The 25,610-nt window shown below is 37.6% G+C and overlaps 1 protein-coding gene across 2 annotated transcripts in view; it reads left to right on the top strand.

The window, feature by feature from the left end:
• Positions 1-25,610, top strand: part of LOC150088666 (uncharacterized) — a 41,694-nt gene that overhangs the window by 13,084 nt on the left and 3,000 nt on the right. For both annotated transcript variants that reach the window (XM_090370851.1, XM_090370850.1), the window contains exon 3: positions 21,371-21,739. In XM_090370851.1, the coding sequence (XP_090226977.1) occupies positions 21,371-21,739 (369 nt within the window). The remainder of the gene's footprint in view (positions 1-21,370; positions 21,740-25,610) is intronic.

A 25,610-nucleotide genomic window follows, 5' to 3' on the forward strand; every position in this document is an offset into this window, starting at 1 on the left:
AATATCATTGATAAATATACAAAACAGTGGGTCCAACATCGAACCCTGTGGGACTCCACTAATAACATTAGTCCACGAAGAGAAGCTTCCATTATTACCACCCTCTGTCTTCTCCCACTCAACTACCCTTTTATCCATTGTAGCAACTTACCCTTAATACCATTCTGCTTCAATTTGTACGGTAGTCTTCCATGTGCAACAGTGTCAAAAGCTTTCCTGAAATCCAAGTATATGATATCAATATTTTTTTTTTTTGCATCCAGTTTCTTTGTAACCACATCATAGTATCCAATCAAATTTGTCAGACAAGACTTTCCCTTAACAAACCCATGCTGTGTCTGAATTATTGCTGCAGTCTTGTCTGGATGATCCTGCAATGCATCTTTAACCAGTGACTCCATTATTTTACCCAGAACAGAAGTTAAACTAACTGGTTTGTAATTACTCATGTCACTCTTCAATCCCCCCTTTGTGAATTGGGGATACATTTGCACATCTCCAGTCCGTGGGGACTTCCCCTGAGTCCAAGGATACTCTCATAATTATGGCTAAGGGTTTGCTTAGTTCCTTTGCTGCCTCCTTTAATATAACTGGATAGATCCCATCCACCCCAGGTGCCTTTCTTATGTTTAACTTCAACAATTTCTCCTCCACTCTGCTCTCCGTTATTACAAAATCATTAAGCACCTTGTTACAATTTGATAAACTTCTGGCATTTTCCTTCCTTAATAACTCCTCATGTGTGAATGTAGATGCAAAATACTCATTGTTTGTTTGCTATCTGAGCAGGATTATCAACAGTTGAACCATCAATATCAAGTGGACCAATCTGATTCATCCCCTTCCTTTTAGAGTGTATATGAGTAAAGAAATACCTCTTGTTTTTCTTAGCATCATTTGCCAAAGATTTCTCGTAATCTGTGTTCGCTTGCCTAATCTCCTTTGTGATTTGATTACAGACTAGGTTATATCTGCCATAGGCTTCTGTGTTGCCTGATAATTTATATGCATCCCATGCATTTCTCGATCTCTACCACGAGTCTTATTAGTTCATTTGACAACCATTTAGGCCTAAATCTTGAACAATAAAAGATGAAACAGTGCAATGGATAAAAGTAGGATGTGCATGTTTTGGCATCATATGGACTTAACTTCAGAACCCATATACCTGTGTACATTACCACAAGATTCCATCCAGCCTTAATGCTGATTATCTAATGTAATTATTTCATATCTGTGTATTATTTAATTGCAATTATGTGACATACACAACTAAATTATTAGTAGTCTTTAAATAGTGGAGTATGCAGGATTGTTTTTTTTTATTTAATTAATAAAACTCCATTTATATCAATTTTACAATAGGGAAAACATTTACTGATAAAGCACAGTATTCTTTTAGAAATTGTTTTGCAAATACTTACCACTAATAATAATTACATTGCATTATAAAATTGCATTACATAAAATATATAAAGCATACTTTTTATGCTTTATATATTTAAGCTAATACTATTAAGGGAATAAATAGACAAAATAAAAATAAATATTAACTTGTTTTTTTCTCTTCAAAGGATTATTTATTTATTTGGAATAATGCATGCATTACAGTGATAAAAACTAGTTCACTTGTATGCAGAAACACTGCATAAAATAAGAATTTAACACGAATGACAATAATCAGAATATGCAACAATTTGCAGCTTTCAATAAAATACAGTGAAATATGGATAATACAGTAAAAATGACAAGTAATTGAACAGAACTTATTTTATTCAAAAAAAAAACCCCACAGCATGTGGTATCTTTTGCAATTAGGTGACCGGTTTCCTCTCTGTCCACCAGTTATGTATGCTCTTTCTTTTAACTTCTCAATACTGGAATTTCTCAAGATTTTTTTTTTTTCCCTCTCACTTGGTCTTTTCCATTTCTATAACAGTAACCTTTCTTTGAACATCTTAAAATTATGACTCTTTCTGATTTCTTAGAATGCTAGATTTTTCTCTAGTATACTGATTAAAGTAATTAATGAGGAAGACTATTCAGAATATGTCCCTTTGCAGCTAGCTTAATGATTAACAATTACAGTCTTTCCTCACTATATGGAAAAGGTCTGGGTTTGAATTCTGCCAAGGTGGGAGGAGGAATTTTAATGGGCTTTTTTCACACCATGGCTTTGGGCAAGCCCAAAACTGGCTAACTATTCATCATTCATCCAACAAATGAATCAGAGAATACACAATTTCCAGACAAAATATTCCGATACTCCATATTTGTAGTCGCTTTACTGAACTAAACAAAGTGAAAACTATTCTTCAAAAATATGATTGGATTTGGATTTTCTCTCTCACTACTGGCATGATTTTTTTTTTTTTTTTTTTTTTTTTGAGCAACTGCTAATCGTCTGCAAATGTTAGTCTCCTGTGGAATACTATTTCGCATCTGAGGGAGGGGGGATTTCAAAGCATCTAAAAATCCTCAAAAGAGATTAGTCAGGTTAATCAATGATCCCATCTGCATCCCATTGCTACATTCCATGGATTTTATCTTTCCAAACTGATTTATATAATTGTGCCACTTTCTTCAAATATGTAAGGCATGCATCTTTTCTCATTTCACTTGCAATCTCACTGTACTAAGTTTTTTTATGAGGTAATGAATAGTAAGAGTAAAGAATAGCAAGACAGTAGCCAAAGCTATTGGCCACAGTAGATAGTAGCAAAGTAATAGGCAACCAGAATGCTCAACTACTGTTTAAACAAAAAAACAAGTTTTCTACTCTTAGCCTGTTCAAAATCTAATTTGGACTGATTAATAACTGCTTTACAATTGTTGTGTAGGCCGAAAATGAACCTGGTGATTTGGATACAAGCCAATTGTGATATGCAACATTCTTATCTTGAATAGCCTTAGTACACTTATCAGAAAACCTTCATCTAAACCAAACAGTTTAGATAAAGGATGAGATTTTAAGGTGGAGTATGGAATAAAGAATTCCATCCCTACAAGAATAATTTCACTGACACAATCTGAGCAAAAATTAATATCAGAAGAGTTAAAACAGTAATCCAACCATAGAAAACAAGAATAGAAATCTTGCAGATCATTCCATTTTGCATTCCTGTAATGCCAAACAGCAAAAGGCTGAGAATGGCCACGAGAGAAAGGTTCCATTGGAGAAGAGGGCCCCGGGTGCCAAGCCGGGGCCCTCTTCTCCATAGTGATCAAGCGATTCTCAGTGATTTATAGAGCGTTTTTCTCGAAGCTGCAGTTTTTGCTCATTTATAAAAGTTTTCTTACGTTTTCATTAAATAATAGTAAACTTAGTCTTACGATCTGTAACTAAGTTTCAGAAAGGCAAATCACCTTTCTTTTTTCCATTTAAACTAATATACTAACTTTTATACCGCTTAGTCACTCTATCGGCACTGCTCCTGCCTCCCCGTGGCGGGGCCAGTAATGTGGGAGAAGAAATCCACTCTCCCAGGACTGAAAGGAGCAAAGATGGATAACAATACGTTTCCACCTTTAGAGCCTCCGAGCTCAAAACTAGCGACAAAACACACTATGATGACTTTTCCCAACCCAAGAGGTTGAAAACAAATCATTAAGAGGAGATACCAGCATTCCTCATACTGCACTCTACATCAGACCAGCCTTTGAGTATATTGTTCCCATTCCTTGTGCAAAAATGCTTAGAGGCTGTCGCAAGTTCACCAGGCGCCTCCGTAGCCAGGTGGGAAGGAGCAGCAGTGCGTAGCACACGCTTCTTGATTAGACCGGGGTTCGAGCCCGTCACCACCAAATACAGAGGATGCGGAAAGGTCAGGGAATGACCACCGCATATCCCGGAGCAATATGGCCTTAGTTGCTAATGCTCCTAAAAACCAAATAATAACAATAGCAAGTTCACCAAAATCAGTAAGGCGACTCCAGTCTGGGAATCTTCTGGTAGAGACCATGAAATCCCAGCATTCTGCAAAGTTATTAAATCTGACAACTTTCGGCGGACATCCAATAAAAGTCACTCCCCATGCCACCCTAAATGCCTCTAAGGGAGTAATTGCAGAATGGGACTTATTAACCGTATTAGAGGAGGAAATAGTCAAAGAGCTACGAGAACAAAGAGTCATCCAAGCCAGGAGAATCATGACTCGTAAAGATGGTACTCTCGTTCCAACAAGGAGCATAATCCTCACTTTTAGCTCTCCCATCTTACCAACATCTGTCAAAGCAGGCTATCTCCATTGCTGTGTCCGACCCTACATCCCAAACCCAATCAGATGCTATAAGTGCCAAAAAAATGGACACTCTCAGACTGCATGTAGAGGTGAGGCAATATGTCCTAACTGCGGATCAAAGGAGCACAACCAATCCAATTGCAATGCTACCACTCATTGCCCAAATTGTAAAGGTAATCACCCAGCTTTCTCCAAAATATGCAAACTATGGAAGCAAGGGAAAAAAATACAGAAATATAAAGTGGAGAACAAAGTCACTTATTCAGAGGCGAGAAGAGAAATAATCAAAATGGAGCCAAAGTGTACATATGCCACAGCTGCTAAACAGGTCCAATCAGTAAGTATCCAAACAGATGTTACAGTTCCTCCTAATACATCTATCGCGAATTGGGCACTATCCATACTCATTTCTCCCAAACAGTGTCCTTCACAACAAACAACTGAACAAGCCAGCAATACTCCAATCTCCATTCCAGCCGATGCGTCAACAATGAAACCAAAAGCTACAGAAACCCCAATGGTGCATCCACGGATTTCAACGGAAATGGATATTGATCAGCAGAATAATTCAGATGATGGAATTTTAGAACTTGATGAGATGGACACGACACGTCCTTTCTTTCCTAAGAAAGACAAAGTAAAAATAGAGAGGTATAAACAAGCTACAACCAAAAAAACAGTCTGAAAAAAAAACTACTAACAAGAATGCATAATGGAAAGAATTGTTCAGTGGAATTGTAGAGGCTTTCGTAATGCAAAAGACGACTTGCATGATCTCGTCAACCGCTATGAACCAGCATGTATATCCCTACAAGAAACCTATTTAAATTCGCAAGTGTGTCCTACCATTAAAAATTATACCATGTTCAGAAGAGATAGGAGTATTGACTTGCCGACCCGTGGAGGCGTGGCAGTTCTTGTTAGAAATAATATTCCATCTAAACACCAACAGCAAATTCAAAATGGGAAGCATTCAAAGAACTTATCTTGGAAGCTACTAGGCTTTACATACCAACTAAGAAATATTGTTCAAGGTTTAGGCCTAAGTGGATGTCAGATGAACTAATGAGACATATGGCAGAGAAGAAAAATGCATGGGATACATACAAATTAACACGTGACACAGAAGCCTATGATAGATAAAAGTTGATCTGTAACCAAGTTACAAAGGAGGTTAGGCAGGCGAAGGCAGATTACGAGAAATCTTTGGCAAGGGATGCAAAGAAAAACAGCAAAGAGTTCTTTACTTATGTAAACTCTTGAAGGAAGGGGATGAATCAGATTGGTCCACTTGATATCAATGTGTCAACTGTTGATGATCCTGCTCAGGTAGCTAACAAACTAAATGAATATTTTGCATCGACATTCACACATGAGGAGTTATTCAGGGAGGGGAATGCCAGAGGTGTATTCAACTCTGGCAGTAAGCTAGAGAATCTTGTAATAACTGAGAGTAAAGTGGAGGAGAAATTGTTGAAGATAAATACAAGAAAGGCACCTTGGGTGGATGGAATCTATCCAGTTATATTAAAGGAGGCAGCAAAGGAAGTAAGCAAACCCTTAGCCATAATTATGAGAGCTTCCTTGGACTCAGGGGAAGTACCCATGGACTGGAGATGTGCAGATGTGACCCCAATTCACAAAGGAGGATCAAAGGGCAACACAAGTAATTATAGACCTGTTAGTTTAACTTCTATTCCCGGAAAATTAACGGAGGCACTGGTTAAAGAAGCACTGCAGGATCATCTAGACAAGACTTCAGTTATAGCTCAGACACAGCATGGTTTTGTTAAGGGGAAGTCTTGCCTGACCAATTTGATTGGATACTATGATGCAGTCACAAAAGAACTGGATGCAGGGAATAACTTTGATATTATATACTTGGATCTTAGAAAGGCTTTTGATACGGTTGCACATGGAACATTGCTGCACAAATTGGAGCAGTGTGGCATTGGAGGCAAATTGCTGCTATGGATAAAGGGGTGGTTGAGGGGGAGAAGACAGAGAGTGGTAATCAATGGACACTGCTCATCGTGAACTAATGTTATTAGTGGAGTCCCTCAGGGTTCAGTATTGGGTCCATTATTGTTTTCTGTATTTATAAATGATATTGATGATGGTATATCAAGCTTAATGTCCAAGTTTGCAGACAATACAAAGGTTGGTAGGGTTGTCAAGGACACTACTGACACTATGCTACTGCAACAGGATCTGAAAGGTTGAGCAGATGGGCTGAGAGGTGGCAAATGAAGTTTAACATTGACAAATGTAAAGTACTACATATGGGAAACAGCAACCCCAGAGCAACGTATCAACTCTGTGGTACTACACTGACAGTGGTAGAGAATGAAAGGGACCTGGGGGTGCAGGTCTGCCTGTGCAGGCAGATATGAAGTTTTCTGAGCAGTGCAGACGGGCTGCAAGTGTAGCTCATGGTGTATTGTCGATGATATATAGGAATTTTTCTAGCAGGGATAAGGAGGTGATTATTTCCTTGTATAAGGCAATGGTCAGGCCACACCTAGAGTACTGTATACAGGTCTGGAGGCCTCATTGCAAGAAGGATGTAGAGATGCTGGAATGAGTACAGAGAAGAGCAACAAGATTGGTGAATGGAACAAAGGGGTGCTCTTATGAAGAAAGGCTTAAGTTTTGCAAATTACAGTGTCTGGAGACTAGGCAACAGCGAGGTGATCTGATAGAGGTGTATAAAGCCTTGAATGGTTTGAGCATGCTCAATGCTGATGGGATTCTTCCTCTTGCTCGGAATAATCACCTGAGAGGGCATAAATTCAAATTGAGGAAAGACAGATGTAGGATAGACGTGAGGAAATTTGCCTTTAGCCAGCGGGTGGTTGGTTGGTGGAACAGACTTCCATCCCTTGTCGTGGAAGTTGATAGCCTAAATAAGTTTAAGGCTCAGCTGGACAGGTATTTCGAACGAACAGAGGGCTGAAATGGAAGTGGTTATTTATTTATTTTTTTTTGGCTGATTCTGCATAAGCTTGCTTTCTTGCATCAAATGCTTCTACTAATGCTAATGCTAAACCTGTTGCTCTTCAGACTCCTTTTGAGGTAGTGGCAATGCATGCAGAAATTGGCATGACTATTACAATAGCATCTATATATATTCCCCCAAATTCCTCATTCTCCTCAGAAAATCTAGAAAATCTAATAGACCAGCTATCACCTCCTTTCTATTTGCTCGGAGACTTCAATGCTCATCATTCGCTGTGGGGATCTCCAACAATCGACAAAAGAGGCAAACTAATACAAACTCTTCTCGATGTGTGTCAACTTACCCTTTTGAACACTGGTGAGCCTACCTATATTCATTTTTCTACAGGATCCATGAGTGCAATAGATCTTTCAATCTGCTCTCCCTCCATATGTACTAATACGGAGTGGTCTGTTCTTGAAAATCCACTAAATAGTGATCATCTACCAATTCTCTGCAAGCTGCAAACACGGGTAAACTCCCCTTTGCCGGGTCACTCCAAATGGACATTTCGTAGGGCACACTGGAATGAATATGCTTCAAATGTTCAGTTAGATGATGAAATAATTCAACTCCAGCCCATAGATTATGTCACACAACATATAACTAATGAAATATTGCAAGCTGCCAACTCTACAATACCAAAGTCCCTGCCTGGGAAACGCAATAATTACTGGTGGAATCCGGATTGTACATACGCTAAACAGGAAAAAAATAGGGCTTGGAATTTGTTCTGCAAATTCCCCACAACCAGTAACCTAATTAGTTTTAAAAGAATGAAAGCCAAGTTCTGCCAAATAAGAAGGAAAGCAAAAAAAGAAGCATGGATTAGCTTTTCCTTTAGTATAAACAAGGACACAGATATCAGACTCATCTGGAAGAAAATACAAACACTTGATGGCAAATATGTCCAGTCCCCGGCTTCAATATTAAACTGCAAAGGAAAGGAGTTGTCCTCTCCGGCAGAAATTGAAAATGCCTTAGCCGAATCATTTGCCAGTATATCAGGCATATCCACCTACAACCCAATCTTTCAGCAAATTAAAAAATCATCAGAGCAGCGTAAGATCAATTTCTCCACTAGAGTTTCACACCCATACAACCAGCCATTTACATTAAAAGAACTTTTAGGGGCACTCAATAAAACATCTAGTGCTGCTGGTCCAGATGGGATCTACTACGTCATGATAAGCCAACTAAACAACAGAACAAAAAGGGCATTGTTAAAATATTACAATCGAATATTTCTAGAAAATACTTACCCAAACTCCTGGCATCACTCAATTATACTAGCCTTTCCAAAGCCAGGAAAGGATCGCAGCTTTCCACATAGTTACATGCCATTTTCACTGACCAGCTGTTTAGGCAAAGTCCTGGAAAAAACGGTTCACGGGCGGCTAACGTGGTTCCTGGAAACTAACAACTTGCTAAATAACAATCAGTACGGGGTTTCGAAAGAACCGGTCCACGTTAGATGTAATGATAAAAGCAGAAGCAAACATCTGAAATGCCTTCATAAGGGGACAACATCTGGTCATGATCAATCTCGATATTGAGAAAGCCTTTGATAACACCTGGCGATATGGTGTACTTCAAGATCTTCATTCTTTTGGTTTGAGAGGTCATTTACCCCACTTTATACAAAACTTCCTATGCCACAGAACATTTCAGGTTAGATACATGAACAATTTATCCAAATCATTTGAACAAGAGGAGGGTGTTCCTCAGGGGTCCATTCTTAGTCCAACGTTATTTTCAATAAGAATTACAAACATGACACAGGATGTACCGAATACAGTAGAATCGTATATGTTCGCTGATGACCTCATTGTTTCTTGTCAATCCCAAACCATGAACACCATTGAAAGACAACTTCAAATTTCCATCGCTAAAATCGAATCATGGGCATTGCGGAATGGCTATTCCCTATCAGAAAAGAAATCTAGTGCAATTCATTTTTGTAAAAAGCGCAAACTTCACCCGGATCCAGAAATATTTTTAAAAAACAACCTGATTCCTGTCACTAACAATTTTCGTCTGTTGGGGTTATATTTAGATAATAAACTTAATTTTTCTTCCCATATTGCTTTCCTTTGAACTACATGTCTTAAAAAACTGAACATCCTAAGAGCAGTCTCTGCCAAGTCATGGGGTGCTGACAGAAGCTCTCTCCTTCACCTCTATAGAGCTTTAATAAGATCATGCTTAGATTATGGATCACCTGTCTATGACTCCGCTAGGAAAAGTTCACTATTACATCTGAACACCATACAACATAGTGCTCTTAGGATAGCTGTGGGAGCCTTCAGAACATCTCCGGTCCACAGTCTGTATATTGAGGCAAATGAACCCCTTTGCATCTCAGGAGAAAATCCTTATTGTGTAATTATGCAGCAAAAATTAAAAAGCATACCATCCCACCCCAGCTAGCAATACCTGTTCGATCCTCAATATGCTGAATTATATCACAATAAGCCTAATGAAAACTGCCCCTGCGGGGCAGTTTTCATTAGGCTTATTGTGATATAACTGCAAGAACTTATTGTGATATTCGACTGCAAGAACTCATGATCAGTTGGGATATTAAATTTCACAACATATTCCAAGACCTTGCTACTCCTGAAACTCCCTGGACTTAATTCTCACCTCTCTTCGACAATTTCTTTTTAAGATGGGGAAAATCCTCTCTGGCAAATATCAACTATCAACAGCTCCATAAAACTCATTCGTTGGAAAACTCAGATAAAGTACCTATCTATACTGATGGCTCCAAAACAGATGCAGCCGTTGGTGCTGCAGCAGTTTCTTCCACCTTCTCAGTTTCTGCATCTCTTTCTACGGAATGCGATAACTGTACTGCAGAATTATTTGCAATTAAACTAGCTCTAGATAGAATACACAACAGCCATATAAAGCAATCTCTGATATACACAGACTCCTTTAGCGCAATCACTGCCATTCAATTTACCATGTCGCCCTCTCATCCAATTCTTAAAGAGATATGGTCTAAGTTATTTTACCGTCAAAAAGCCAACCAGAAGGTTACCTTCTGCTGAATACCTGGTCATGTAGGCATTCCAGGTAATGAACAAGTGGATGCCGTCGCTAAACACCCTGACTCAAGCTCTTCCAGGCAACAAAAAGTGCCCTACACCGACTACAAATCCATCATTGAAACATCATGTAGGAAGCAATGGTCTGACCTCTGGAAAGCTCAAATAAATAATAAACTGCTGCAGATAAAAAAAAAAAAAAAAAAAAAAAAAGAGCCAAAACTGTGGACATCTAGTATCAGGAAAAAGCAGGCGACAAGAAGTAATTCTAGCATGGCTGCACATCGGTCATTCACATCCAACTCATCTGTATTTGCTTATGGGAGAGAACCTTGCTCAATGTTTCTTTTGCCAGTCGCAGTTAACAATAAATCATATTCTCATTGAATGTCCCCAACTTTCAACTACTAGAAAATCACGTTTAGATTATTTACCTCCCAATCCAACTTGAAGGAACCGATAACCTTATTGCAGATTCTTGGCAATGAAGCAAATTTGGAGGAACTGTTTACTTATTTGAAACAGATAAATCTTTATAATAGCCTATGATCACAATAACATGAGAAATTTGTGATAAGCAAATATTGAACAGTCACAATATGGCCCAAGAGGCCCTTGTGCCAAAAACCCAAATACAACAACAACATTGGAGAAGAGACCAATGTGAGGTCATTAGTAATTGCAAAAGCCTTAGCATCTCGACTAGCTGGGTCTGTGACCAGAAAATGGAAGCCAGCTGGAGTTGTGAATGTTAAAATTACCATGGAAAAATTACCTCGCTGTTAGGAAAAGTTGGACTGAAGAAAGCCAAGTTCAAAGAAAGGAAGTCCTAGGGTTCCAAATGATTAGTGTAGTTGGGAGAACTATAGAGGCAACAGATGAATTTGACCGAATTCTGTAAAATTCACAATAGAAAGGTAATTTTATATTACTTCACTGTTAGGAAAGTTGGACTGGAGAAAGGCAAGTTTCAAAGAAAGTAAATCCAAGGGTTCCAAGTGATTAGTGTGGTCGGGAGAACCATAGAGGCAACAGATGAATTTGACAGAATGGGGTAGAGATTTTAAGCCAAAGAAGATTGACAGGAGGAGATTCCAAATTGCTAAGTCTCTGACAATGCATATCAGAGTGGACATACATTGCCACCTAAAAGTTTGGAGTCAGAGCCTATGACAAGAGTTTTCACTATTTTTTTTTTAAATTAGCTATGGCAGTGTAAGGTTTAATATAAAAAAAAAACACTACCAAGTATTTTAAGATTTTTTATTAAGCATTGAAAAATTTACAGCAAAAAAAAATATTGAAATGATTAATATTAACAATTATACTGGTTTTTCATCAGAATATTCTCCATGAGATTTTATGACTACCTACACAGACATAGCATTCTGGTAATTAATTTTATAGTAGTGTCTTGACTAACATTAAAAGTGATCTGCAAGATTCCCCATAAATTTTTGAAGATGGGCAGACTTCATGGACCTGATGTTCTAGATGATGATGTTCTTTCATAAAAGCTCTATTGGGTTTGTTAGGCAATTGGGGGGGGGGGGCATGCCGTAATTTTAATTATTGTTTAGTCACTAGAAAGTTCCTGCACAGCTCTAAGCAATGTGGCATAATATTTTTCTTCGGTTGATCATCTCATAAACTATGCTTGGATTCATTCATCCACAGTACATTTTTACACTCTTCTGTTATCCAATGTTGACGGCTCTTAGCCAGAGCCAATCATTTCTTTCGATTTTCTGTTTTTAATAAGGGTTTCTGGACTGCTACAACTGCTTGTAGCAGTCCAAAAACCCTTATTAAAACCAGAAAATCAAAATAAATTATTGGTTTAAGATGAAGTTTTATGGTGGATGCAAACACGGGAGTTTTTCTGTTTCTGTTTAACTCGGTTCAGATTTTAGGTGCAGTAAGTTGTTGATTGTGTTTAGAAGTCAGTGTTATGGTGTTATCTTGTGTTTCAGTTGTAATAGTCATAGCCATATAGTGCATGGAAGACACAGGCTTTTGCTGCACTGGCAAAAAAAAAAAAAAAATGAGTAGATAAAATACAAATTATTTGCTTCCCTCCTCACATAGGTAACCATCCAGTTGACCTTTGAATTTATTCAAACTGTCAGTCTCAACTACCTGCGAAGGCAGTATCCTGTTCCAGCAATCTAGTCTAAACCTCTTCCCCTGTAGTTTGAATATATGCTCTAGAATTCTCTATAACAGTGAAAGTTCCACCTTGCTTCAATTTACTAACTGCTCTCAGAGCCTTATAAACCTCAATCAGGTCACTTCTGAGTGCCTGGCTGACAAGCTCTCTAGCCCACATAATCGGAATCTTTCCTCATATGGTCACCCTTTTGCCAATCCCACCATTTGTTGTACCCGTCTTTGGATCCTTTCAAGAAGCACAATGTATTTTTTTCAGATGAGTTCTGCATGCTTGAAAGTACTTGCCCATCTTTGGACCCTTTCAAGAAGTTCAATGTGTTTTTTCAGATAATCTCTCCATACTTGAACACTGTATTCCAAATGTGGTCTTACAGTTGCTTTATGCAGTTGGGACTATGACCTCCGTATATCTACAACATAAAGTTTGATAAATCATCAATAGGACACCATGGGCTTTCCTGGCTACCTGTTTACACTGCTCAGAAAACTTCATATCTGCCCGTATTATAACTTCCAGATTCCCTTTCTTCCTCTAATCTTTTTTTTTATTCACCCCCCCCACCAATTATATTATTTATTTTGGGGTTGTTATTCCACAAGTGTAATACACTGCATTTTGCTGCATTAAAACATAGCTGCCACTTATCTGACCATTCCTGTGGCCTGTTCATTTGTCGTGAAGGAGCACTACTTGGTATCGATCATTAACTACTCTACCAATCTTTGTCATCTGCAAATTTTAGCATCAAGCCTTTTATTGCATCATCTATGTCTTTTATGAAAATCAGCAACAACAGTGGTCCAAGAAGTGATCCTTGGGGAACCCTGCTTCTGACTTTACACCAATCTGAAGAATATCCATTAATCATAACCTTCTGCCCTGCAGACACCCAGCGATGGAAATATATAACCTTTCGACGAGATAACCTGTTTAAAGATTACCAAAATCATGATATTTTTAAACTTTGTGACATGGCGCATTATAACTGTAGTTGTTTTTGTGCCATAAAAAAAACCAAGCCAAACCATCAGTCCATCTTAGAATTTTTCCAGCGATCCCAACATGTTCCAGCTTTATAGTAATCTGTCACGAGGGAGTGAGTCAAATGCCTTTTCGAACTTGAAATAAACCATGTCGAAATTGTTCCCTACATCCAGCTTGTGAGTAACTGTGTAAAAATAGCCTACTAAGTTAGTTAAACATAATTTTCTCTTAACAAAACCATGTTGTGTATATTCAGAATACCGTATCTACCTTAATGTCCCTGGATTACACTGTTAATCATTGCAGGCTTACTTAACAGTCCCACCATCATGAAGGTGTAAGCAGAGGATTTGGTTGTTGCATAATGATTGTAGTTTGCTGAAATTCAGTCCACTTGACTCAAATGTCACCGGAATATCAGTTCCATCAGTGTTTTATATGCCCAATTAGCTGCCCCAGCTTGTCATACCTGAGATGTCCATGACAGCCTCAAGGACTTTCACAAATATAGAATATGTACTGGAAATGGAGTTACAGAACTTATAACATACACACATAATAATGGACGTGAGCCACAGGTAGATAATGCCAAAATCATAATTAAATTAAACAATTGTTATATACTTCACACCATGGAATCACTCGCTATAATGAAATATAAATTAGAATATTTGTGTACACTAAATGCCAGACCCTCAGTTGATTTTTCTAATGTCTTGAGAAAGGTTAGTTCTCCACCATTTGAATCAAGCCCTCCATTCATCAACATTCCTCATAATATTTAAAACCTTTATCTTTCATATGCACATTACATATTATGACAATTGACAATGTGTTCTTACAAAAAGATTATTTCTCTTCTTGCCTTATGTATTTTTGCCAGTTGGCAAGTTTTGACACACTCAATGAAGTGCACTTCAAAGATATAGCATTTTAATGATTTTTAATTTATTAGTCTTCCCTTTTTTAATTTAATTATTTCCACATGAAATTGAAATATGCAGAATAGAGCTGAGTTGTTTCTAAAGATATTTTTATATTATTATTACTCAGTAATTGTTATAAACATTATGAATTTTTATGCTCATATTTTTGGAAAACATTCTTATTTTACCACATGTTCAATATATCCTCCCAATATGCAGATAAACAAGTTCCTGTCTGTAAATTAGTGATATATCTTCATCACTTTCCCAACCAAACAGTCATGGCTCACAAGTTTGAGTAGAAGGTTTCTTTCTCTTTCGAGAAACCCACATGAAAAAGTCATGTGAGTTTGAGTCTGGACTGAAATAGCCCAAAATACATGCATTCAAAAAACTGTACAAAAAATCCAATGTGACAGCTGTATATGACTTGGTGTCATCTTGCATAAACCACTGGATGTCCCTGGGAAGTAGTTTCCATGATCATGCTGTGGTAAAAGCCATTCTGACGTATATGTGGATACTGCTGTGAGTTAGCAGTTTTATTGAAGAAGGGCGCAATTAAACTATGACTTGACAAGGCTACTCACATGGTCACTTTCTTTCCTTAGCTACATTCTCACGAAGTTGACGGGGAAGTTCTGTTTTCCAAAACTATATGTTTTGCTTTTTTTTATGGTGCTGGCAGAGTTGACCTGGCATTCCAGGTGTACCACCTTACATTAGATATGCATTTTCATGGTCCTGTCCAAAGCAAAATAAGTTTCATTTGAAAATCAGGTGTTTTATAATACTGCATTTCTATCCTCTTCAAATGCAACAAATTGAAGTCTTCTCTCTTATCATTTTGGGAAAGTTTATGCAGCACTGTAATCTTTTATGGGAATATTTTCAAATTAAAGCATTCATTGTACAGAATGCTGAAATACCCCAAATCCATCAGCTGCATTTCTTATTGACTTTTTTTGGACTATATGTCATTGAAATGCAGAACGCTTCAAAACAAATCTGAGAACAAGCAGTGGTCATGTGAGGTTATTCTTCCTCCTTTACGCACCCTTCCTCTTCAGACTGTTGGTAGAAAGGAAGTATCATGGTTCTTTCAGATTGTTGTTGTTATAATTTGGTTTTTAGGAGCATTAGCAACTAAGACCATATTGCTCCGGGGATATGCAGTGGTCATTCCCTGACCTTTCCACATCCTCCGTATTTGGTGGTCACAGACTTGAACCCCGGTCTAATCAAGAAGTGTGTGCTACGCACTGCTGCTCTTGCCCACCTGACTATGGAGGTGCCTTCTTTCGGGTATCTAATGATTTAAAAAAAAAAAAAAGCAGAAGTTACTCTTATTCTAGTAAAAAAAAAAAAAACCACTTCAGCCTGCTTTTTGAATGTGAATCACAGTGTCTCTGCCATTTCGCTTACTGATAAAACAGATGCAATTTATGAACATGTAAATGTAAACTTCTGTGATTCATTAATACTTTCTTATAAATTTTCCAGGAACTACTGCAAAATTTGAATGGAATTTAAGTAATAGTTCAATCATAATTGATGATACAAATATCAAAATTTTATGTGCCACCTGTATGTTCATTATTGAACATTAGCATTCGTAGAGGAATATGATGCAAGAAAGCAAGCTTATGCAGCATCCGCCAAAAAAAAAAAAAAAAACACGCTCCCATTTCACTCCTCCGTTCATTCCAAATACCTGTCCAGCTCAGCCTTAAATTTATTTAAGCTATCAACTTCCACAACAAAGGATGGAAGTCTGTTCCACCAACCAACTACCCGCTGGCTAAAGGCAAACTTCCACACATCTATTCTACATTTGTCTTTCCTCCATTTGAATTTATGCATCAGCATTGAGCATGCTCAAACCATTCAAGGCTTTATAGACCTCAATCAGGTCACCTCGCAGGTGCCTAGTCTCCAGACACTGTAATTTGCAAAACCTTAAGCCTTTCTTCGTAAGAGCAACCCTTTGTTCCATTCACTAATCTTGTTGCCCTTCTCTGTACTCATTCCAACAGCTCTATATCCTTCTTAAAATGATGCCTCTAGACCTGTATACAGTACTCAAGGTGTGGCCTGACCATTGCCTTATATAAGGGTATAATCACCTCCTTATCCCTGCTAGAAAAATTCCTGTATATCATTGATAAGACACCATGAGCTACTCTTGCAGACCGTCTGTACTGCTCAGAAAACTTCATATCTGCCTGCACAAGGTCCTGCCCCAGGTCCTTTACGTTCTCTACCACTGTCAGTGTAGTACCACAGAGTTGATACGTTACTCTGGGGTTACTGCTTCCCATGTGTAGTACTTTACATTTGTCAATGTTAAACTTCATTTGCCACCTCAGCCCATGCCAACCTTTGTATCGCCTGCAAACTTGGACATTAAGCCTGATATACCATCATCAATATCATTTATAAATACAGAAAACAACAATGGACCCAACACTGAACCCTGAGGAATTCCACTAATAACATTAGTCCACGATGAGCAGTGACCATTGATTACCACTCTGTCTTCTCCCACTCAACCATCCCTTTATCCATAGCAGCAATTTGCTTCCAATGCCACACTGCTCCAATTTGTTCAGCAGTCTTCCATGTGCAACAGTATCAAAAGCCTTTGTAAGATCCAAATATATGATATCAAAGTTATTTCCTGCATCCAGTTTCTTTGTGACCACATCATAGCATCCAATCAAATTGATCAAGCAAGACTTTCCCTTAACAAAACCACGCTGTGTCCAAGCTATAACTGAAGTCTTGTCCTAGATGATCCTGCAGTGCCTCCATTAATTTTCCTGGAATAGAAGTTAAACTAACAGGTCTATAATTACTCGTGTTGCCCTTTGATCCTCCTTTGTGAATTGGGGTCACATTTGCACATCTACAGTCCATGGGTACCTCCCCTGAGTCCGAAGAAGCTCTCATAATTATGGCTAAGGGTTTGCTTACTTCCTTTGCTGCCTCCTTTAATATAACTGGATGGATTATTTTAATTTAATTCTTAACGAATAATTTTATAAACATGAAATCCAATTCCACATATTCACATCTGTATAAAGCAAGGCCAAACTGCAGTTTGAAAGTCACATGCAACTATTTGACATTTCTACCGCACCTCTTGGAAAAATGTAGATTGGAAAAAAATAATCCTCAAAATCATACTATAATAGGGATGGAAAACTTGCAAGTAGCAACTGAATATCTAGTGATCTTAATACCAATTGACATTTTTCAAGAACTTTGCATACTGTTTGTTATTCATATATGTATATATATATTTATATATACATACATACATACACCAATGGGCCACCTACTTAATATGATGTTGGTCCTCCACATGCATCCAAAACAGCTCGTACCCAGCGAGGCGTAGATGCTACAAGATTTCTAAATGTGTCTTGTGGTATCTGGTACCAATACGTAACCAGCAGATCCTTTAACTCCTGTAAGGTCTGGTTGAGACGCTGCAGGTCGGAGTTGCTGTTCCAACACAAACCACCTCATGCTTGTTGGGATTGATGTCTGTAGAATTTGGAGGCCAGGGCAATACCTGGAAGTCTTCCTCATGTTCCACGAACCAGTCTCGAACAATCCGGGCGGTGTTGCATGACGCATTATCCTGCTGAAAGACAGCACTTCCAGAGGGGAAGACCGTTGCCATGAAAGGGTGTACCCAGTCAGCAATGATGTTTAGGTAGGTGGTAGACATCAGAGTGCCCAGCACATGGATGACTGCACCCAGGGTATCCCAGCAGAACATCGTCCAAAGCATGACACCGCCGCCACCGGCTTGTTTTCATCCCACGTGTCATCACTTCCTCGGGTAAACAGTGCACAAGTACCTGGCTGTCCACATGGTGCAACAGGAAAAGTGATTCATCGGACCAGATGGACTTCTTTCAATCACTCAAGGTCCAGTTTCGATGCTTGCATGCCCATTGTAGGCACTGTTACCGGTGAACCGTGGTTAGCATGGGCACTCGGAGCGACCTGTGGCTACACAGCCCCATTTTCAGCAGCATTTTATGTACTGTGTGTTGTGACACATTACTCCCGTCACCAGCATTCCAGTTACCGCGAGTTGCACCAGTCGCCCTTCTGTTGCCACGTACCATCCAGGAGAGCCTTTGCTCACCTCAAGCATCGATGAGCTGTGGTCTTCCAACACCTTCCCGGCAGTTTGTGGGTTTTCCTTCCTTTGACCACTTTCGGTAGGTACTAACCACAGCTGACCACGAGCACCCCACCAGCCGTGCTGTTTCAGATATGCCCTGACCCAGTCGTCTGGCGATTACAATTTGGCCTTTGTCAGACTCACTTAAGTCCAGTGCCTTTCCCATCTGAAGAACAAGAGTAACACTGATTAACGGAGCTCAATATCAGGTGTTTTTATATTGTGTCCCGACCTGCGCATGTGCCGTAGTTCACTTACAGTTGCTTCGATTTGCATAACGACTCGCTGGTCATAATGTTTTGGCTCGTTGGTGTGTGTGTGTGTGTGTGTGTGTGTAGACAATTGTATTTTACCTTAGGAATATCGCAGAAACAATTATCCGTATTCATACATTGGTTGACTGCTGTTGAGAAAGCTCGTTTTGTCTCCCCCCCTAAAAAAAAACCATATTTTCTCACTTACTTTTTAAAACAGCCCTTGATGAAGATTGTATATGAAACTACCACAGAAATTCAACTCATAATTTGTCCTTCTCCATTTACAATATTTTCCTTATCATTTTATGATGGATTGTATATAATAGTATATTTTTATAACATGCTACTTCATTTGTTGATGAGCATGTTAACTACACTTAATGTGCTGCTTTATTAATGAGCAGTAGTTAAAATAAAGTTATTGATTGTGATTTTGAAATGACTTAAATCTGAGAAGTAAAATTTTATTGCAACCAGTTCATGCTTGCACTTCAAAGGCGGCGCCTCCGTAGCCAGGTGGGCAGGAGCAGCAGTGCGTAGCACATGCTTCTTGATTAGACCGGGGTTCAAGCCCGTGCCCACCAAATACGGAGGATGCGGAAAGGTCAGAGAATGTCCACCGCATATCCCCGGAGCAATATGGCCTTTGTTGCTAATGCTCCGAATAACAAATAAACAAACTTCAAAGGCTTAAAGTTTTCATGTGGTAAGCAGCTCTTAGGATTAACAAGCTTAACTAACCCTGCTATATATCAATCACATGGAATTGTACTGAATATAGATAAATTTAAAATCATATTTACCAGCTCTGTGGTTAAGCTATAAATTTTCTGTATTTTGTAATAGAGTAGCATGAAGACTGAATACTTACAATATATTGACATGTTATAATAAATTTATTTATAGCATATCTCTTTATTTTATTATTATTATTTTTAATTTTAAAGATTATTGAATTTTGTGAAATGGCAGAATCTTTATTCTAATATGAGGGTAATTCAAAAAATGTTACACTTGACAATTGTAGCCCAAGAGACATTTATTGAGGTATGTAACATTTATGCAATAGAAAGCACATACCTTGCACTACTTTTCCACATAGTCACCAAGTTGGTGTAAACACTTCTCAGAATATGGGACTAAACGTTTGATTCCCTGATGATAGAAATCCACTCCTTGGTCATTTAGCCACCGTTGAACTGCTGTTTGCACCTGCTCATCGCTTGCAAATCATTGTCCCCCTAGATGTTCTTTCAGCTTGCCGAACATGTGATAGTTACAAGGCGAAAGATCAGGACTGTACGGTAGGTGTTGCCATACCTCCCATCCAAAACTTTGGAGCAAGTGTCGTGTTGTGTGTGCATTGTGTGGTGTGGCATTGCCCTGAATGAGAACAACACCTTTGCTTAACTTTCCTGGCCTCTTGTTTTTCATGGCTGTTCACAAAGACCGTAATGTTTGGCAGTATGAGGCAGCATTAATTGTTTACATGGCATAAATTCCATGCAAACAACTCCTTCACAGTCAAAAAACACAATGGCCATGACCTTTCCTGCTGATGGTGCAACTTTGAATTTCTTCCACACAGGCAATGTTGTGTGTCTCCATTCCATAGATGCTCTCTTTGTTTCTGGGGTGAAATGATGCATCCATGTTTCATTGCCAGTAGTGATGCAGCATAAGAAGTCATGGCCTTCCACAGAATAGTGTTGAAGGAAGGCTAGAGAAGACAAAAAAATGTTGACCTTTGTTTGTCTGTCAGTGAACGAGGAACCCATTGTGCACACAATTTGCGACAGTCAAAATGTTCACGGACGATGGAATGAACTGCCTATCAAAATATCCAACTCCTTTGCCATTTCTGCGAATGTCAATCTTCAATTATTGTGAATCATTTCATCAACCTGTATCACGTTGTCTGTAGTGGTCAACATTGATGGCTTTCCTTTTCGATCAGTATCCATCAACTCTGTGTGACCACTTTCAAACTGCTGGCACTACTTTACTATGGCTGGATGCGACATTGCATTTTCTCCATACACTGCCATTATTTCACAATGAATCGCAGAATAATTCAGATGTTTCGCCCACAAAAATTGTACTGTTCTGCATACCTCAAACTTGGAGTAACATTCTAGCTGATGTGCCATTATGAATGCTTGCTCCTACACAACTGTTACTGCTACATCAACTAAACTCACCTACCAGGGGGCGCATGATATGAACTCCATGCCGTGCAGGTGCCATATTTGTTGCGCAGTTATACCAAGAGATGGCGGCAGGTGTAACTTATTTTTTGAATGCTCCTCATATATGGTTAATGATGTTATTCTTTGTAAAAATTATTAATTGTAACCTTCTCTGACCTATGTAATGCTAATGTGGCCGTGCCAGAGTATAAACTGGTTTTTTTTTTTTTTTTTTGGTTTTTTTTTTAATGTAAAATCTTTTGTTCAGTATTTATGCTAGTTAACTTTTTTGAAAACTTATGCCAAGTTTGATTCATTCTTTCTTTCAATTTCTTTCTATGTTAGAGCCAGCTGGATTTGAAATTTGATGGTCTTTATGAAGAAATTGATAACGATACATTAGATGGGCATGTTACTGAAGAGGTTCATAAAAGTAATGAGAGTGAAGAAGAAACACCAGAAATTATTACGGAAGTTCTTCCTCCAGCTGTAGCATCTGTTGTAGCCGCTTCTACTAATGACTTAAATGAGGAGCCAGTGTATAAAAATGTGGCACCTAAACCTACTGAAAATTTACCTAAACAGAATTCAGAACAACAGCCACATCACATACAACAGAGGGTCATCAAAAAGAAGGGGCCTGGTCGTGTAGTAGATATTGAAGATAATTTAAGTCAATTATCTTTTAAAGTTGACCTTCAGAGCCCTGAGCAGGTATGTATGTGGGTATATACATATATTGTAGGTGACAGAAATTGATTCCCTATAATATCTTTCTCTAATGCAAGTGTTCCTAATCTATGATCAAGTGTTCCTAATATATGGCCCATAGGTTAGGAACACTTGCACTGCCTTCCCTGCAAAATATTAACAATTAATAGTAGTATGAATCAGAGCTGTAATACTCAATACATTCTATGTTGATATTAATATTTGTAAAATAATAAGAGGAGTTTAACGCAATTAAAACTTAAAAAGAAACTAAAATATTCAAAATGATTTTCCTTCCTGAAGCTGACACCGCTTTTCGCCCGTATGTTGTGATCACAGGAATGAAAATTACCGAATAAAGTTGAACCTGAAACTTAAATAGTGATTATTTGTCTTTGCGCATACGTGTAAAGGTCCACACATCGGAGATCAAATATGGTCGCTGAACATTAACAGAATTCTCGTGTAATTTAATTTCTACAGTTTCTGCAATTAATAGTCGCGTATAATTACGTTGAACATTAAGTATTTTGGCCTCGTTAAATAAAAAAGTATGTTTTTCGTTAATGGCATGAAGGGCTAATTCTGATGCTGCTAAACGAGAAGCATGAACTGAGGCTTCATGTTGATTTACACGAATATTCAGAGAAAATCGCGTTGAACCTTGGTAAGACGAGTTGCAATCACCGCAAGGAATGTTGTATACCAGATCATTAATTTGTGTTGCGAACGCGGAAAGAACCGAGTGATTGTTCAGTATAGTGTGTTATTTCCGTATTGGCCTGGCCACAATTTTAAATTCGGTATCTTTAAAGAATCTATTAAGCTGTTTGTGCCACTGTTCAACATTATTTCTGTCCCATATGTTGAACAGTGGCACAAACAGCTTAATAGATTCTTTAAAGATACCAAATTTAAAACTGTGGCCAGGCCAATATGGAAATTACACACTATACTGAACAATCGCTCGGTTCTTTCCACGTTCGCAACACAAATTAATGAACTGGTATACAACATTTTTTGCGGTGATTGCGGCTTGTCTTACCAAGGTTTGACTCGATTTTCTCTGAATATTCGTGTAAATAAACATGAAGCCTCAGTTCGTGCTTCTCATTCAGCAGCGTCAGAATTAGCCTTTCATGCCATTAACGAAAAACACTTTTTTATTTAACGAGGCCAAAATACTTAATGTTCAACGTAATTATATGCGACTATTAATTGCAGAAACCGTAGAAATTAAATTACATGAGAATTCTGTTAATGTTCAGCGGCCATATTTGATCTCCAATGCGTGGACCTGCATGTGCGAAGACAAATAATCACTATTTAAGTTTGAGGTTCAACCCTATTCGGTAATTTTCATTCCTGTGATCACAACATACGGTCGAAAAGCAGTGTCAGCTTCAGGAAGGAAAATAGTTTTGAATATTTTCGTTTCTTTTTAATTTTTAATTCCATTAAATTGGTTTAAATTGTGTTAAATTGGTTTTTAATTATTTATTTTTTACTCTAATGTAAGTTTTCGATTTTTTTGTTTTAATTTCTGGAGAGTATCATATGGAAGTGTTCTACGTACTATATTGAGGTAAACTCCTCTTATTATTTTACAAATAACAATTAATATAAAAACCCAGAAATAACAGTTTACATAATTCAGTTATTTGATAGCAGTCTTGAAAATGAAGTACATAATATCTTGATGCAGGTTTTGTTATATCTGCTGGTCACTTCGGTGTTATTTTCAAGATAGATAGTGTGTAAAAATCATTATGGGAATCCCATATCTCGAAACTTGATACTAGACATATTGGACAGACAACTTGTGTAGTCGAGACCTGCTAGTATTCATAAAATCAGACAAATGCTAACTTATTGTGATTTTTCTATTGTAGAGGATCTGTGTCCTCATTTTGACTTTAAAATCAATGGTGTGAATTTAAACCAAATGGAAAGTACATGCTATTAAGAAATATTTTAATTTAAGTCAGAAAATCCCTTACCTGAGATTTTTTTCAGGAATAGCTGCATCCAGGTAAGATGTAATTAGAATAGTATTGAAAGACCTACCTAGAGATTAATAAACTTTGTAAGGTTTATCTATCTCTAGGCAGGTCTTTCACTACTATTCTAATCAGGTCTTACCTGGATGCAGCTATTCCCAAAAAATCTCAGGTAAGGGATTTTCTGAATTAAACTATATTTCTGAAATGTAATATTGCTTAATAGCCTATACTTTCTATTTGTTACTCTATTTTTATTTGGTTTAAATTGACACCATTGAATTTCGTGAAATGGCAGAATCTTTATTCAATACGAGGGTAATTCAAAAAATGTTGAACTTGACCATTGTAGCCCAAGAGAAATTTATTGAGGTATGTAACATTATACAATAGAAAGCACATACTTTGCACTACTTTTTCACATAGTCACCGAGTTGGTGTAAACACTTCTCGGAATGTGTGACTAAACGTTTGCTTCCCTGATGATAGAAATCCACCCCTTGGTCATTCAGCCACCGTTGAACTGTTGTTTGCACCTGCTCATCGCTGGCAAATCATTGTCCCCTTTTGTATGCACCAGATGTTTTCTTCAAGAAATTAGCCTTTTCAGTATAGGTCTAGTTATTGAACATTATTTTAAGTTCTTGTATATGTAATTTTTCAGTAATAAAATATACAGGGTGTTGCACCTAATGTCTGTAGTTTTGTTTTTTTTTTTTTTCCCCCCCCCATATTTGGGCTGAAATTTTTTGAGTTTAATGTTAAAATTGGACTAAGCATTATCATTTAGATTTTACAATTCTAAATTTAAATTTTGCCCAATCAACTTTTTTTTTTTTTTTCAATGTAAAAGTTGTTCCTGTCCTCAGTTCAGTCTAAAAACAGCATCAGTGTACACCCAAAATGAACAAGAACCAATTTTATTTGAAGAACAAACAAACATGGCAGCTCTATGTGATGGCCATCACTTTTCGATAGGCATGTTTAGAGCTAACCTATTAGGTTAGCTCTAATAGGACAGTTGTGTGTCATGTCTTCTCTTACAAATAATGACAAAAGAATTTAATAAAAAAAAAAAAAAAAAAACTTTTGTTGTGGAAAGCAGCAATTTCATGAAACAGAAGTGTAAGGGAAAAAAAAGAACGATAAATGAAACAGGAATGGATACTTCAGTGCTTAACTTTGCAATGTTGGCTGCTTGTTATCAGCAACGTTCAGCAAGATTATGTGGCTGGTTGCTACTATTATTCACAAATGAAAGGTAACAATGTAACTTATAATGAAACAGCAGAGATATGCTGCATTGAAACCTTTACATGGTTTCAGGTTAGGATAATGACATTGATTATTAAAAAAAACATTTTAACTAGATAAGTGGATATATTTGTCCTCTGTTTACTAAAAATGGTGTATGATTAAAAAAAAAAATGCTCTTTTTAAAAAATTGCAAATGAAGAAAACTAAAATGGGGATGTGTTCCTTTCTTGGTATTTGCTCAGAATATGTACGTGTGTTGTACATATACATTCTGACAACAGTTCTTGAATGTAAACTCCTTTTATAGTACATATTTCTGCAACCATAAGTCCAAGTTTAAATTCTTAATAATAATGTGATACAGAGGCAAAAAGTAATGCAGTATGGATCTTGATATGGTGTAGTAATTATAATAAATTTGAGCAAGTCAACTCATATCATTTCTTGTTTGCACCATCTTTTGAACTGCAGCTACCAAGCCTCACAGTATTGCAGCAATTTGTACCCTCTGATTAATAGTCAATCTTTCACTAATAATGAATCAATTAAAAAAAAGTAATAAGAGAAAAGAAATGTAATAGCAATGTATAAGCTCAAGAAAAAAACAAATAATAATA

The sequence above is a fragment of the Mastigoproctus giganteus genome, chromosome 3 (genome assembly GCF_048544385.1).
Source record: "Mastigoproctus giganteus isolate SK-2022 chromosome 3, ASM4854438v1, whole genome shotgun sequence".
NCBI classification, from domain to species: Eukaryota; Metazoa; Arthropoda; class Arachnida; order Uropygi; family Thelyphonidae; genus Mastigoproctus; species Mastigoproctus giganteus.